Source organism: Maylandia zebra, linkage group LG1 (genome assembly GCF_041146795.1).
Source record: "Maylandia zebra isolate NMK-2024a linkage group LG1, Mzebra_GT3a, whole genome shotgun sequence".
NCBI classification, from domain to species: Eukaryota; Metazoa; Chordata; class Actinopteri; order Cichliformes; family Cichlidae; genus Maylandia; species Maylandia zebra.
This window is the reverse complement of record NC_135167.1, coordinates 3,297,333-3,313,135: the sequence shown is the minus strand read 5'-3', so window position 1 is coordinate 3,313,135 and position 15,803 is coordinate 3,297,333. Positions and strand designations below refer to the sequence as shown.

The 15,803-nt window shown below is 42.9% G+C and overlaps 1 protein-coding gene across 7 annotated transcripts in view; it reads right to left on the bottom strand.

Moving 5' to 3' along the window:
- Nucleotides 1-15,803, bottom strand: part of fhod1 (formin homology 2 domain containing 1) — a 52,872-nt gene that overhangs the window by 30,342 nt on the left and 6,727 nt on the right. For all 7 annotated transcript variants that reach the window (XM_012919888.5, XM_023153732.3, XM_023153738.3 and 4 more), the window contains exons 2-3: nucleotides 9,552-9,658; nucleotides 6,740-6,804 (exon numbers count right to left, since the gene is read on the bottom strand). In XM_012919888.5, coding sequence (XP_012775342.2) covers nucleotides 6,740-6,804; nucleotides 9,552-9,658 — 172 coding nt within the window. The remainder of the gene's footprint in view (nucleotides 1-6,739; nucleotides 6,805-9,551; nucleotides 9,659-15,803) is intronic.

Here is a 15,803-nt window from a genome sequence, read left to right as displayed (position 1 = left end):
GCACATTTGGTTTGACGGTCATTCAGCAGTCCAGCTGAAGCAGTGAGTCGGGTCCCTTTCACAGAAGTTTGTCTTGTTTTTGTTTCCTTCAGCTGCTTTTGTTTGATTTTCTCTGTTTATTCCCTGGTAAATGTCACCTTCCTCCCTGTGAATCAGGCCCACTGAAGTGTTAATCAGTGCATCTGCATGAATGCGGATACAGCAGGCCGGAACCACGGATCTGAAGAACTGCATTCACTAACGACCATCAGAGTCTTCTTTGAGTCGAAGGAAACGTCAGACAGGCAGAGGGACACAATGGGAAGAGGTCAAACGGTGCTTTCGGTGTGTTGACGTTTTTCTCCGGCAGCAGCGAGCAGATGCAGCAGAGCATGAGCGATTCTTGTTCTGTGTAAATAAAGCTTGTTTACATCCGTCTGTCGGAGACAAAAACACATTTCTAGAGATTTATTTTTCAAGCGTTCCTCATAAATAAAGCCCATCAGACTGCAACAGCAGGGCCCTCGTTGAGCTGATTAACGAGCATGATAGCGATGACTGAAACAGAGGGACACTGGGAAGGATTCCTGTGTTTGTCCTGTGGAGACAGGAAGTGAGCTACATTATCTCAGCGTGGTATTTCCTGTTAGTGTGAGCGTTGCTAATTGAGTCCAAGCCCAAAAGGGAAGAAGCTAACTAAAATCTTCAAAAGCATAATTTACTATAAAAAGTATCAATATAAGCAAAGGCATGTGATCTCAGAGAAGCCATGATTGTAGTTTTCTCCTGACTGCATGGCGTGGAGCTCACGCTGAACACGATTCAAATAACTTTGCTTAAACTAGAAGAAAAGGATTTCCCCGAGAGACAATCAGCTCGTCAATCAGCTGGAAGGAGTCAAATAATTGTGTTTAGCTTCTTGAAAATAAGATTTAATGCTTTTTTGGTCCCACGTGACAGGTAACTGAACATTTTTGGGTTTTGGAAACAGGGACACGTTCCTAATTTTTTAACTTACCGGTAGTATAGACAAAAGATCCAACAAGGAAGTAAAGACGGGAGTTTAATGAATTTAATGGGCAAACTGAGATGATATCAGGCTAACATTCACTTCTGGGATGTTTTTAGCTTTGCAGATGTGAAGATTTGATGTTTTTCATTTGCCATTGTTTTTTCTGATGACTGGGTGGACTGAGTGGCACTTTATTCTATTTCTGACATCGACAAAGACTCTTTGCAAGAAGGAAACAATGGCTGGTTGCAAACCTCAGAGTATATTTAGAGCTGACACAGCCCAGACTCTGTTTGAAATGTACAATTATTATGAAATAAACATTTTATTTTTAAGTGACATATCTGCTGATTTTTTTCCCCCTCTGAATCTTTGATGCTTTTTCATTTTCCTCTCACAAAGTCAAAGACGTCATCTTGGACTTTACAGAGAAGCAGTTTTAGAAGATTTGGTAATAAACAAAATGTGATCTGAACTCATGATCAGGAACGCCAAGTAAGTGTGTCAACATCCAAGCAGCCGCCACAAAGCAGGGAAGGAAGCACAGTCAGTGCATTATTGATGACATCATCACGCCGCGAGCCAACAGGACACACAGACAGACACACAGCATTGCTGGGAAAATGGCACTATGAGCTTCATGTAGAGTCTTGTCAGGATGTGACTTTAAGGTTCAGGTTGAGACAGGTGACCAAAAAGAAACACATACATGTTTTTACCTGCAAGTTTTACAGTAGTTGGCAAACTTAAACCTGAATCTGTGTCTAACCTAAACCCTGAAACCAGGTCTGAACCCTCCGAGGGTCCCAGTGGAAGGACGTGGCATCCTCGTAATGTGTTAATCTCCTCCTGTGGGCTTCAAACTGATCCCAGAACAGTCGTGTTGCAGTGCTATTTTACTTCATAAAGAAGCAGATAAAGAAATGGATCATTCTCAGTCTAATAAGACTGGTTCTACAGAGAGAAACAAAAGGTAAGCTCTGTGAGCTATCCGTCCTCGCTGGAGTGACAATCACAAACAAATCACAGCGAGGGTTCCAAGGAGTACACATTCTGGGAAATCCCCTCCGGAGCAGGAAGGGTGGGGTCATGCCAGGCAGCACGGGAAGGAGGAAGGGAATAAGTGGCTGACAGCGGGAACTCTGGGAAAGTTCAGCATTTCCCAGGAGAGGAGATTCTGACCAACTGAAGTCAGACCTCAGCAGCTACCAGAGAAACGGACACTGATCTCAACAAACACATGGAAACCTCCAACAACCCAAGTCTGAAGCTGTTCACAGGATCCTGAGATTCAAAGACACACAATAACAAAGAGATGCATAACAATTAAAGAGACACAAACGGAAAAAGCTAAGTGTAGTTGATGAATCTCAGGGCTCCTCTGTGTCATTTAACAGCCACTGGATCCTCTGAGATCGTTTCACACTCGGCCTGCAGAACCTGATTGTTTCAAAAACGCCTTAAAGGAAATGAAAATGACAAATTTGGAGTCAGAATAATGCAAAACAAAGACGACAGAGAGACGCACTGGTCTTCTGAACAGAACTACTCCATCTACAGGTGGAAGCTTTTTGAAGAATGCATTTTAATGATGAGTTTATGGCAAAACACAGTGCCACTAAACACAGTTATGTGTAGTTTATGAGTGCGATTGTCTCAGGATGTCCTCTGGGTCATTTGACTGGAACACAGTCTCTCCCGTTTCTCACTCTGCCTGCAGAACTTTCCAGCATTGTTTCAAAACTCTTAAAGAAAATGAAAGCGAAGGCTTTCTACCTCCGGCTCCGTCCTTTCTGACGCTGGCGTGTCCAGCTGCTGCGAGCAGCAACACCACAGGCGCAGATAAGGGCAGAAAAGGGCTAAAAATAAAAACCCCAAAACCAGAGTGGAGCTTTGGTCTGCTGGGATGAAAACAGCTACAAACACAGAAGTGTTCAGTGAACCGCCGAGAGGCTGGGAAGACCATTTTAAACAACCATCGTGCCCAAAGCCAAGACACAGTCAGCAACAATAAATAATCAGCCACACGCAGAGCAAGAGTGCAGATGAGGTGAATCCGCTCAGTTTGAGCTGCTTCACGTTGTCTGTATTCACTGGTGTACACCACTCTGGAAAGGTTTTAAGTAACAACCACAGGGAGGCTTTTAGACCGCGACGTGAACGCAAACACGCAACTAAATTTCCATTTACACCACATCAGGATCGAACTGTAGAAATAAATAATAATAATAATAATAATAATAATAATAATAAAAAATTGCATTGATATAGCGCTTTTCGGGGCCCTCAAAGCACTTTACAATACCACTATTCATTCACTCTCACATTCACACACTGGTGGAGGCAGCTACAGTTGTAGCCACAGCTGCCCTGGGGCAGACTGACAGAAGCGAGGCTGCCATATTGCACCATCGGCCCCTCTGACCATCACCAGTAGGCAACAGGTGAAGTGTCTTGCCAAAGGACACAACGACCGAGCCGGGGATCGAACCGGCAACCTTCCGATTACAAGACGAGCGCCCAACTCTTTGACGATACCCACAGATTTATTTTACACAAACTGCTCTGGTGTATAAACAGACACTGTCCTCATTTTAACATGGACAACCCCCGCCTAATATGCATTTACTTCTTTGCATATACGTCATTCTCATATTGAAATATTGACGTCCGTAATATCGTCCTCAGGAAGTTCTCTTAAAGACAGTGGAGCCAAAACTGCTTATTTCAGACAGAATGAACTGATAGGTTCAGTATAAAATAAAGTTTTATTTTATTTTATTTATGAGTAGCAAAGTATGCAAAGCTACTATATACTAGTCAGCGACTAAAAATATAAAGCTGGAAACCGGGACAACGGGTCCCCAAATGTGTTCCTGACAGACAGACAGCAAATACAACAAAGTGACCAACAATAAAAGCAGGTGGTGCAGATCTCTTATACATGTCCTTATATGCCCTCATTTAATGTTCATGTTTCTTTTTTCCACTTGAAAACCAGAAAGTGAGAGCCAATCAGAAAGTTAATTTAAAGTGGGCGGGGCTAAACTGGCTCATTTCAGACAAAGGATGAACTCAGAGCAAGGCCCAATGTAAGATGATTAAGGAGGATTATGATCTGCGACTCATGCAGAGCTATTCTAGTAGGGCCCTCTAATAGCGTTACATAAATGACTCACAATTAAACAACATGACTAAGAAGAAAAAGCCAGCTGGTGTCCAGAGATGAGACTCATTAACCTGCAGAACCCAGAGAGCCGGTCTTTAAACGATCAGCAGCAGGCTGAAGCACTTTAAACCGCGCTCTCCGTTTATAAACAACAACAAACAATAGAGTATAAATAGATCACTCAGCCTCTTTGTTTACAAACAATAAAAAGTTAAATATTTGCAGGCTCTGCCCCTCGCTGAGCTCCTCGGGGATTTCTGATGATTACCAGTCATGAGCCGGTCTATGAGCCGTTCAGCACGCAGCCACACCCAGCATGCACCTGCTGCAGCCCGGTGGCTGTGTTTGATTTGGATCCATCAGTGTGTGCACCAGATGGTGCGCTGGCAGCGATTAATTAGAGGAAGGCACAACAGTTTCTTTAAACTTATGCCAAGCTAATGCCTCAAAATGTGCCTTCCTTTACTCTGTGCTTGCCCCCCCACCACATCCTGATAGTCCGCGCCAGGTCGTCTTTAAGTCTGCGAGTAGGTGTGTCACTTCCATCACGGTGCTGACAGATGAGAAACCTTAAAGTTTAAAACTTATAATATCTGATAGCTTTGAGGAAAATAAAACAAACAGGTTTGATCATGCTGACCACCAACAGGAACAGCAGGCTTCATATTACAGGTCTCATGCTTAGGTCTGCTCCACGTGACTGTGGAGGTTTAAAACTGGTACAACAACACCCCTGACAGAGGTCAGAGGTCACAGAAGGAATATAACCAGACACGCAGTGAGTAGAGGAAACGAGAGCAAAGGGAAGCTTTTAGAGATGGCATGAAAAGGTAAATCAAAGCACAGGATGTACAGAAAGTGCTAATACTGCCGTGACTGATAACTGATTCGCTTCACCTCGCGCTTTCCCAGTGAGCTCAGATGTAAACTGGTTTATGTGAAAACATTTAAATAAATCAGAGGGGTAGACTGATGTTCAACACAGCCAGGCTCTCCTTGTGTTAGCTGGCTCGACAAAACCTAAAATCATATAACGGTGCGATGATAGTGGTTATCATCTTTCTCTGCTAATCCCTGCATCCTGGGTGGCTGTAGCCCAGGAGGCGGAGCAGGTCATCTGCTAATCAGAAGGTTGGTGGGTTGATTTGATCCAGTCTGCGTGCCAAATATCCTTGGACAAGATACTAACCCAGAGTTACTACAAATGTGTGAATGTTAGATAGAAAGCACTGGCATAGAAAAAGTCTATAAAGAACATAAAAATAAAAATGTAACACTGCTGCAAATAAGACGAGAGGTTCATACTGCAGAAAATCATCAATCTGGTGATTACAGAGTTGCACAGAGCAGATAAAAAAAACAACTTTTAATTCGAGGCAAACACTCCCACTGGTGACGGCTAAAACTTAATATTTAAATGGATCCAGTTTAAACTTGCTGTCCTGCAGCCTAATAAAGGAGATGACTGCACAGGTGTTCCTGATGGTTTCTGTGATTTCAGCAGCGTGAAAGCGATGAAGAGTTTAATTTTATGCACAGAATAAGTATCAGAACATTTAAATACTTCCTGCATCACCAACTCCGTACATGCACAGCTCACTGACAAGTTTGCACTCTAAGTTTATAGCTGGTGCCATGTTAGTAAGGTACAGGTGAAATGGAAAGCCTGAAGATAACCTGATCCCAACCAGCTCCTGCATTCAGCGCGAGTTACCACAGGGATCTAAGACGGTAAAAACCACAGAAAGCTCCGACTTTAACCTCGACATGACTCGCGATAGCATTACTCTCGCTTGTCAAATACACTCCTCGGGACTGAAACGAGACAAGCAGGAGCCACGACTTCATTCAGTTTCTGAAGATGAAATCGGCGATAAACGAGGCTGCTGTGAGGAAACCGCTGGATGAAATGAGTGATATCATCAGGAGATCCACAATATTTCCTAACATAGTCCTGACACTCTTCAACATGCCCGCGCTCCTCCTCCTGTTGTAAACGTAACCAGGACGAGTCCGGACAGGAGCTCGTCTTCTCAAGCCGATCCGTTTCCATGGAAACCTCAATGGGAGATTTTTTTCTGGTCTTAAAAATTCTGCAGTGTCAGACTTTAGTTGGAGCTCGCCTGAAGTGAGAAGAGTCATGCTAATCCTGTCTTACTCACATTTACATGCAGCAGTGAGCTCCCTGTGGGGTCAGTCTGCAGGAAACTACATTTCCCAAAATGCACTTAAAACCATGAAGCTTTTAAAGACTTTCAGCCTTCCAGCAGCCTGCTCAGAGGACACCTCTGATCCCTGTAAACAAGCTTCAGAGGAGCTACTGCTAACCTTTCCCGATGTTCAGCACCTTCAACAAAAAACAACAGCCGAGTAAAACTCTAAACCTGAGCTCCACTTCATGTGGAGAAAGTAACCGCTGTATTTTCTAAGCTGCAGACTCAGAGGGAGGAAATCCTCCCAGCTGAGTGCAACACGTCATCGTGGTGGAAGATGGCGAGAGTTTCCCCTGAGTCATCACTCCTGTGCTGCAGGAGAGGACGGAGGGAAAAAGTAAAGCAGAAGACTGAGGACATAATTACCCAGGATGGAGTGAACACGAACAGAGAGCTGAGTCCTCAGAATCAGGATGGGCTTCCTTCCTTTCCTGTAGAAAAATAAGAAACCGTTTGAGTTCAGAACAAAAAACAGTCACGACTCAGAGTTCAGGTTCAGTCAGAGCAGCCAGCTCCGTGACAGACATCTAACCAGATTAACTTTTGTGTAATCGAATCATCGTACGAGAGGGACATGGCACTCAAAGAGTCCCGAGTTGGCATATTTGAGAGAACACAGAGTCAGTAAAGACGATGGAAGAAGAACCTCCAAAGTGGGTTTTATCAGATCTGAGTGCAGTTTTCACAAAGACTTGCTTCTACAAGGAGTCCTGATCCACTGTCAGTGTGATCAGTGTGTGCAGACAGCTGGTCTGAGGTGATCCCAGAACAGCTAAGTTTCCACATACAGTCAGACTGCGGCATGCTGGGATTAGAGTATGGAAAGAACGACAGCATGAAGGTATGGAAAGAATGAGAGCGAGAAAGAAGGAGAAACGGGAGAAGGGAAGATGTAAAGGTGGGCGTGTTTGTCTGGAGGCTAAAAGAGGAATACGTTTTTCAGACGCTCTTACAGCATCGCACAGAGTTTACACTGCTGGACACACACAGTCACCAAGCAGCTATAATGTGTTTCAGTTCCACATCACTGAAATGAATGTGATTCTTCACAGAAAGAAGATCCAGTCTGAGGCCTGGATTTGAACCCAGATACTCCAGCTTCCTCCCACAGTCCAAAGACCTGCATCGGGCTAGGAAGACCAACCATAGGTGTGCAGGGTTATCTGTGCACTTTAGTCCTGTGACAGACTGACCTGTCCAGGGTGTCCCGGGCCTCCTGCCCTGTGACAGCTATGATAGGCTCAACCGCCTCCTAACCCTGAATGGGATAAGTGGAAGAAAACTTATCCCACTAATTCTACTTCTTTTACTCCTTTTATGCATTATTTTGATTATTCATATTTCTATTACCTCTACCAAGGAAGTTGTGTTTTTGGTGCTCCTGTCTGTAGACACGAAGTTTTGATCAGTGACGAGCGGGGTCATGTTAACAATTGATTAAAAAAATGGCTTCCATCCCCCGAGGTCTTTGTGGTTAACTTCATGATTTATTGGCTGAAAATTGACGACAACTTACAAGCGTGCTGTCTGTTGGCAACATGTGAAAAGTATAAATTTAAAATATCACCTTCAAGGTCAACAGATGGATCCGAAGGTCAAAGCGATGATGCCATACAGAGTGATTTAAACCCATGTTTCTGACTCAGACAACGTTTACATGCACAGGGATTCTAAATATCACTCTGGACCTCTGAGCTTCAGATGTATATTTTAAAATTGTTATTATTTTTATATAAAATAAAATAGCAATCATCTTTAATAATTAAATTTAAAATGGTACTTCCTGTGATCTCACTTTCACATTTCACACCTGCCTTTTTTAACCCCCCAGAATGTTTTACACCTTTAAAGACAGTGTTGGCAAGAGTGTATAGTATATACAGCATAAGCTCAAATTATTCCAGTGCATCTTAGCTGATGTCACAATTGGGCATCATCGTTATACTCTGAGGCACGTACGTTTTCGGGCAGCCGGTCAGTATGAAGCCGCCGCCTGCAGCGAGCAAAGTGTTTAAAGCGCCCGACGACAAAAACTGTTTTCACTTATTTATCACTAAACGTTGTGGAGATACAGAAATTCTTTTATTGCTGCCATATAATCTGCATCATTATAACTGCATTGATAACATTCTTTACAGCATTATTTCATGTAATAATATTTCTCACAGTATTGATACTGCATTACAGTTGTTTATTGAAGATGTTCATATGAGGATCCTTCCATTATGTTAACTTTTATTACAAGTACGGTTGGAAGTATTTTATACACATTGCATATCTGTGCTTACTTTGAGTTGATGTTCGGTTCATTAAGGGTTTTAAGCTTCACTGGCGTGACTTTCCAGGTGATACATGCTGAGGGAAACTAGAACATAGAAGGATAACTGCAATGCATGCTTACAGTACATGTATATAATTTAGGAATGTGTCAGGCCTGAGGCCTTAACCCATTTGGAGTCTTACTATATTTTACTTTACTTGGCAACAGATGATCAGAGTCAATAATCAGCCTCAGAGACCCTGAGGGCTTGAAGTTTTATTACCTTGTATGGAAGGTGTTACAGAAAAGAGAAGTTCTATGTCTGCTTATAGCTATTAAAGACGTACAAGATGTACGATTAACTGTGACTAATGTCGCGTGTACCCCACTGCTTTATAAGTGTCCACCACATGCATTTTGGTCAGAAGACATATGTTGATGTTTTCTCCGGGCTGTTTGATTGCACTTTTCTGGGGCCTCCGTGGTTTGTGACACTGCTCTGCATTGATCGATTTCGCGACAACGTGTAAACAACTTTTACTAAACAATCAATGTTACACATGTACTATATGAACATAATTAAAATGAATAATAACAATAGTACTTTAAATTACATAAAGTGTATTATAATGAGTAATGGTAAACTACTATTGTTTTATAATAAGGATAAAAATGTGCTTTGTCTTTATTTTAACTTGGCTATTTTTCCCCATATAATTTTTTATTTTATATTAATACTTGAGTATGTTGTTGACAGCGTTCGTCTTGGTCTGTGTGGGTCCAGTGCTTCTTTTTTCTGTTTGTGGGGTTACAAGGACGGCATGTCTCTGCATGACATGTTTGGCTGCAGTCATGTTCCCAATAAACACACACACACACACACACACACACACACACACACACTAAAGCTTTTCTTACGCCACATCTTCGTAGAAGCTCTCCAGCTCGTCTCGCTGCTCAGCCAGAGAAGAGTCCAGGTCCAGATAGTTTCCACTGGGAGACAGCTGGAGGGTGCAGTCTTCCAGCTGATGGACACACAGACAGAGACATATGTGAAGATCAAGTTTAACCAATGCTGAATCACGACAGAGCTCAGCTGTGAACAGATTTGTTTGTGTGTGAAAAGCCGAGGCAGAGCGAGGGACACCGATCTCTGGTGTCAGTAGAAACCGATCCTGCAGCCGCTGCTGCAAACAAACAAAACTGACTCGACCGGTTTAGCCGATGAGGTCTGTGGATCTTTGCCTCTATATTCATGTGGGAGAAAGTAATCTGCCCGGATACTGGCTAATCTGGATGAGTCTCACACTAAAGCTGCACCCAGATTTCTAAAGGATCATCCAGCCTCATAAAGCTGAAGACATTTTGAGATTTGGTAACTAATGCGAGGACACCTGCTGTCCGAATAAATCACAGACTGAAAACAGTCACATTTATGGCAAATACAACAAGATGCAACAATCCTCCAATATCAGGAGTCACACTTTATGCAAAAACTCACCAAAATTTAAGCCACCAACTTCAATTAGCTGATCAATAACAGATTTTCTGGACGATTGATTCATGCATTTATTTACAGCACAGTGTAGGACAGCTGTAGATCCGATGCTTGGCTGCAACTTCTATTTTGTGTCAACTCTAAAGCCACAGGACAAGAAAAACTCCTGACGTTGATTTACTCCAGGATCACATCGATCCATGTTGTCCTGCGTCAGAGAGAAATGCCATTTATACTTCAATATATTTATTATATTCTTGTTAAAAACAATGGAGTCCCGGTGTATCAATGTAATGTAATGAGACACAATGCTGTCAGATTCAACAGCGGCAGAAAACACTCGACTGTTGTGCCGATGCTTTAGCTCAAACAAATGCGATTCCTCCACCGTCGTTTCTGCACAACGCCCGATTTTACTGAATTTACATGACATGTAAATCTTCTGGCTGACTGGAAAAATAAAGACAAAGCGAATTATCAAGAATTAACCACGACCATTATAAAGCAGGACCGTATAACAACTCTATTGTACTTGTATATAAATAATTCATAACAATGGGCATCTCAGGACACTTTATATTATAGGAAGGTACCGATCCAACATCGTTCAACAGACGTAGTGGTTCAGTGGGAGAAACGTTTCATCACTGATCCGAGTGCTTTGTTCAGTCTCAGCTGACTGCAGGTTTCCAACCTTATAAACAGGACATTCGCACAATGACTGAAACCAGCCCCTCACTTGGCTCAGTGACGAAACGTTTCTCCCACTGAAAACGTTACGTCTGGATGAACAGAATCAACTTTTTGGGATTTATTTACATGGATTATTGAGTACGCTTCAAGACATTATTCAACACAACTCCTTTACTTACGCGCCTAGAGGAGCGTAAGTAAAGGAGAGTTTAGGGCAGGGGTGGGCAATCTCAGTCCACGAGGGCCAGTGTCCCTGCAGGTTTTAGATGTGTCCTCGAACCAACACAGCAGATTTAAATGGCTAAATTAGCTCCTCAACATGTCCTGAAGTTCTCCAGAGGCCTGGTAACGAACTAATCCTGTGATTCAGGTGTGTTGACCCAAGGTGAGATCTAAAACCTGCAGGGACACCGGCCCTCGTGGACTGATATTGCCCACCCCTGGTTTAGCTTCCTATTCTACTTTTCATCACTAAGAACCACAAGAAAGCCCACAGTCTGAAACTGAACAGCCATGTAGGGAAATGTAGGAATAATATGACGCTAATAGGTCTTTAATATTACCGTTTCATAACTCACGAGTAGTTTTCCAGAATGTAAATGATAACATTAGAGACACGGGAGGTTTCTAATTTTTTATAGCAAGCAGTCATGCATATTTGTTTAATGTGTTTGTTGAAGGAGACACTGATTAAAGTGACTCAAAGGTTCCTTGCAGTGTTAACAGAGGCCAGTGTAATGCCATCAGATTAGTCAATGTGTTTCTGAGGTTAAATACAGTAACTTCAATTTAATCTGAGTTTAGCAGCAGGAAACAGGAGTCATCTCGCCCTTTGTCTTTAAAACATGTCTGCAATTTAACTGACTCGTGTATCTGGTTGTATTGCTAAATATAACTAGGCATTACCTGCAGAACAATGGAAATGCACGCAGTGCTTTCATGTTATACATTCTTCCCTTTGGCAGTGAAAATAATTGGTCCCAGCACAGAACCCTGGGGAACTCCATGACTAACCTCTGAGTGAAGAAGGCGCGCCATCCAAATAACTTTGATTTTTATTATTGAAACTGGAACACATTCAGAAAAATCCATGTAATCTGTAATAAAACCGACTGCTTCATGCAAACAAAGTTGGTTTAGGCTGAGAGAAGCTAATTAGTAACCTTCGCTGCTGTAAATGTTTTACAGTCATTTCTAAAGCTGGAGCTGGTGTGTGACATTTGTGCTGTTGGATAATCGTACAGTTATTCAGCCGTCGTACCGTCAGCAGTAAAACATGAATGCTGCTCGTGTCAGACGTTATTCTTTTTATTTTAGAAATGGCTGTTTAACCCCTCCCTCCTTTTGTATCTGTGGTTTCTATACTTTCACTGATTTTATTTACATGTGACAGAAAGTTGCTTTAAAGAACCGATCCAACAGGTCACACACGCTCTGGGTTTTCTGGGGCAGTATGCAACAGGAATGTGTTTTTTACTCTCTCAAACAGTAAACAGGGTCTGATCCACATCAGCTTCATGTCTATTTATAGCCGCCCTGCTCGGCCTGGCAGCATGTTTGTAGCAGAGCCATGGCCAGGTACAATAATCAGTTATCAAACACATCAGGTCTGCTTTTGAGTGTCAGACTCTAGACCTGCAGGTCCACATTCTTCCTCTCCAACAACACAGATCCTTCCCGTCAGCCTGGAGCTGCACGGAGGAGGCGGAGGAGGCTCACCTCCACATTTTTAACTGATGGTGTAACTGCAGGTCACGTGGTTGTTCGTGGATTTACATTTTCTTCGCTATAATTTTCAGTAAGGATTTAAAGAAGACAGTGACCATAAAAGCAGCTCCAAACATCCCTCTGACTCAATCTGCACATTTTCAGGTTTAACTAATCTTACATCTGAGTCTACAAAAACCTTCCTTTTCTGTGAAAAGTTTGTTGAGTTTGCACTCACATTTTATACCGAGTAGTCTAAGGAGCTGGGGAAAAAAGCATCTGGACTGCTTTAAGTTTCTTGAAGACGTTTCATCCAAGAAGCTTCTTTAGTTCTAAAACCAATTGGTTGCAAATCCCAGATTATTAAGGCCTACTGGGAGTGTCCCTAAGAGGGTTGTTGACCGACTATTGATCATCTGAGTCAGGTGTGGAAATGGGTGTAGGTCATTATCAGCCAAGGTTTCAGGCTAACCCATAGTGAGACCACGCCCCACCCTGTCATGTGATCTATTGAGATCAAATGGCCCAGGATGCAAGTGGGCGTTAAGGCGTCTGGGAAGGATCTCAAAACTGGATTATAGATGGCACAGTGGGTGTCATAAGCCCCGCCCTCTGTTCAAAGATGGTTGTTCACAGTGGAAATAGATGCTTCTTTCACTCCTCTTTCAAACCATCTGTCTTCTCTGTCCAAAATGTAAACATTGGTATCCTCAAAAGAGTGACCTTTGACCTTTATGTGCAAACTGAAGAAGCTGCTTCTCGCATGAGAGGTGAAATGTCTTCAAGAAACTTCAGTCCAGTCGCTTTTCTTTCCAAGCTCCTTAGATCACCAAGACCTGGATACTAAGAACCTTCAGACTGAGAGCTTTTCTAGTCTTACCGACCACTCAAGGCGCTTTAACACCAAGTCACATTTGAACCACAGAGCACATCTACCTCACATGGTAATCTAGAATCTCCAGTTAAGCTAACAAGTGTTTGGACCGTAGGAGGAAGCTGGAGTACAGACACAGGAAGCACACACCGACTCTCCATCTCACCAGGATTCTGCCCAAATAAAGGAGTTCGGCTGTGAGTGTTAGTATTTTACGGTGATCTCCATGAAGTGGGGACAAAATGGTTAAAAATGTTTTTTAACCTAACATCTTAGAGTGGACAGGAATGGCTTAAACACATACGCACGTTGTGGCGCCTTCCTCCTCCAACTTCCCCCCCTCTTGGTCCTCATTGATTAGCATCCTATTGACCCACTGGGTCAAAATGTAGATGCTTCCGTTATGCAGAACTGTGTCATCACTGTATTTATTATTTTGCAAAACCAAACAGGAAAGGTTGAAGAACATCCACCTTTTCTAATTTGAATCAGCTGGATTAGATGCCCTGCTACAAACTCTGAGGACAGAGACGGTAACCGTGCAAATGATTCACTCCGAGCACGAGTGTGTGTTCTTGGGCTGCACAATTAGTCAAATCTAAATCTCAATCACAATTTTGGCTTCCCACAATTAAACTAAATACTAAAAAGCGTGCTCTGACAGCTGTTCCCTTTTCCAGTCTGTATGAGTAACAAATGTTAAAAGACAGATTTACAACATCCTGTCAAAACAAACATCAAATGTCTGACACAGCAGGAAGTGAAGAGCTTGCCTCCTGAAGGGGATCATCATCCATTGTTTGGAATTACTTCAGATTTGGGGCAAGTGACGTTAACCTGGAAAGAATCACATACAAAGAGTGCTGCAGAGTTGTAACACAAATAACACACAACTGCCTGAAAACACAATGCAGTGGTTGCAAATGCGCCTCGTCCAACATCAGCTCAGACGAGTCTGTACAGCGCATCGGCCTATCAGCGCATCCATCCAGCTCCCACCAGCCAATCACATTTGACTTGATTCTAGATAAGAGTCCAGTAAACACGGGGAGTAACGAAGGCTTTGGGAAGACGTTGAGCTGATTGGACGCCTGATACGTTATCCTCTCTCTGTTCATTTGTGGCAACAGCTGACAGGGGAAATTAGAAGAGGCCCCTCAGCTGTTTTGTTCACATTCATCGTGCAGGTACAACAAATGGAGTGAAACCTTTACCAGGACACGCTCTCATGCCAGGTCAATAAACACCTTGTCTGTCTGCAAAGAAGTTCTAATTGACAGGAACGTACCATGACAGAAAAGTGAAAGTGGTGCCCGGATGACTTTGTGTTTTATTTAATTTATGAATTGTATTAGAGCAGTTGTCTGTCTGAACTGGTTTGGTTGAGGAGAAAGAGGAGAAGGCGAGACGTCACGCACTGCCTAAACTAAATGAAGTATTTCCAGTAATGACAAAACATATGTGGAGAATCTTGTGCCGTGTGTGCTGAATGCAAGACGGGACAAACTCAGACGGTTTCCCGCGACACTGTCCGGAGATCATGTGCAAACAGCTTTACACTCGATTTAAATAAACACTGCTGCTAATTTACTTTGATCCTCTTTAAAGCCGACACTGAGCGTATGAAACAAAACTCATCAACAAACTGTTTGTGCAACTGCTGCCTACAAATTTTAGGAAGGAAAAGCCTGTTCAGCTCTTATCAACACATTGCTCTTAGTATTACATCCGTCCATGCATCCATCCGAGCTTATCTGCTGTTTACAGGTCCCACCCTTTTCCTCCAAAAACCAGGCAGTGAAGCAGGAGGACAGCGATGAAATAGAACCAGCTTCGTGCAGCACAGTAGATGTAATGGCTGTGTACCATTCTCACTATCTCACTGAATCTATCAAGGAGGCGGGGAGCTGCCTCAGGTCGAGCCCTGGGGCAAGATGGGAACAATTAGGGGGTCAGTGGAGGAATGTAATCTATAGGGACTAGCGTTCTCTGGTGCTTATCTGATGCTCGAAATTCCAGCCGGGCTCCGGCCGCCTCGCGGCAGGCTGGTGTCAGGCTCACATGATGGCTATGAATCTTTGAAACAGAACTTCCTTTTTTAGAAAGTGAGAAATCAGCACTAGTGTTTCACAGAAACAGTGCAGAACATGTTCAAACAAAGACTGCTGAGCAATGATTGCTTCATCCTTCTTTTAATAACTGCAGAGGGAAAAAGAGCAAAATGTGACGTCAATAAGATGGATGAAGGCAAAACTTTAAATCATACCGCTGTAACTTTTCAACTATTAGCAATAATACATATCTGAAAGTCTGTACCTGGCAGCTCACACGGATATTTCTATTGTTTTTGTGCGCAGCGCTGTAACGTCTCACCTTCCAAACCCAAATCACTATTGAA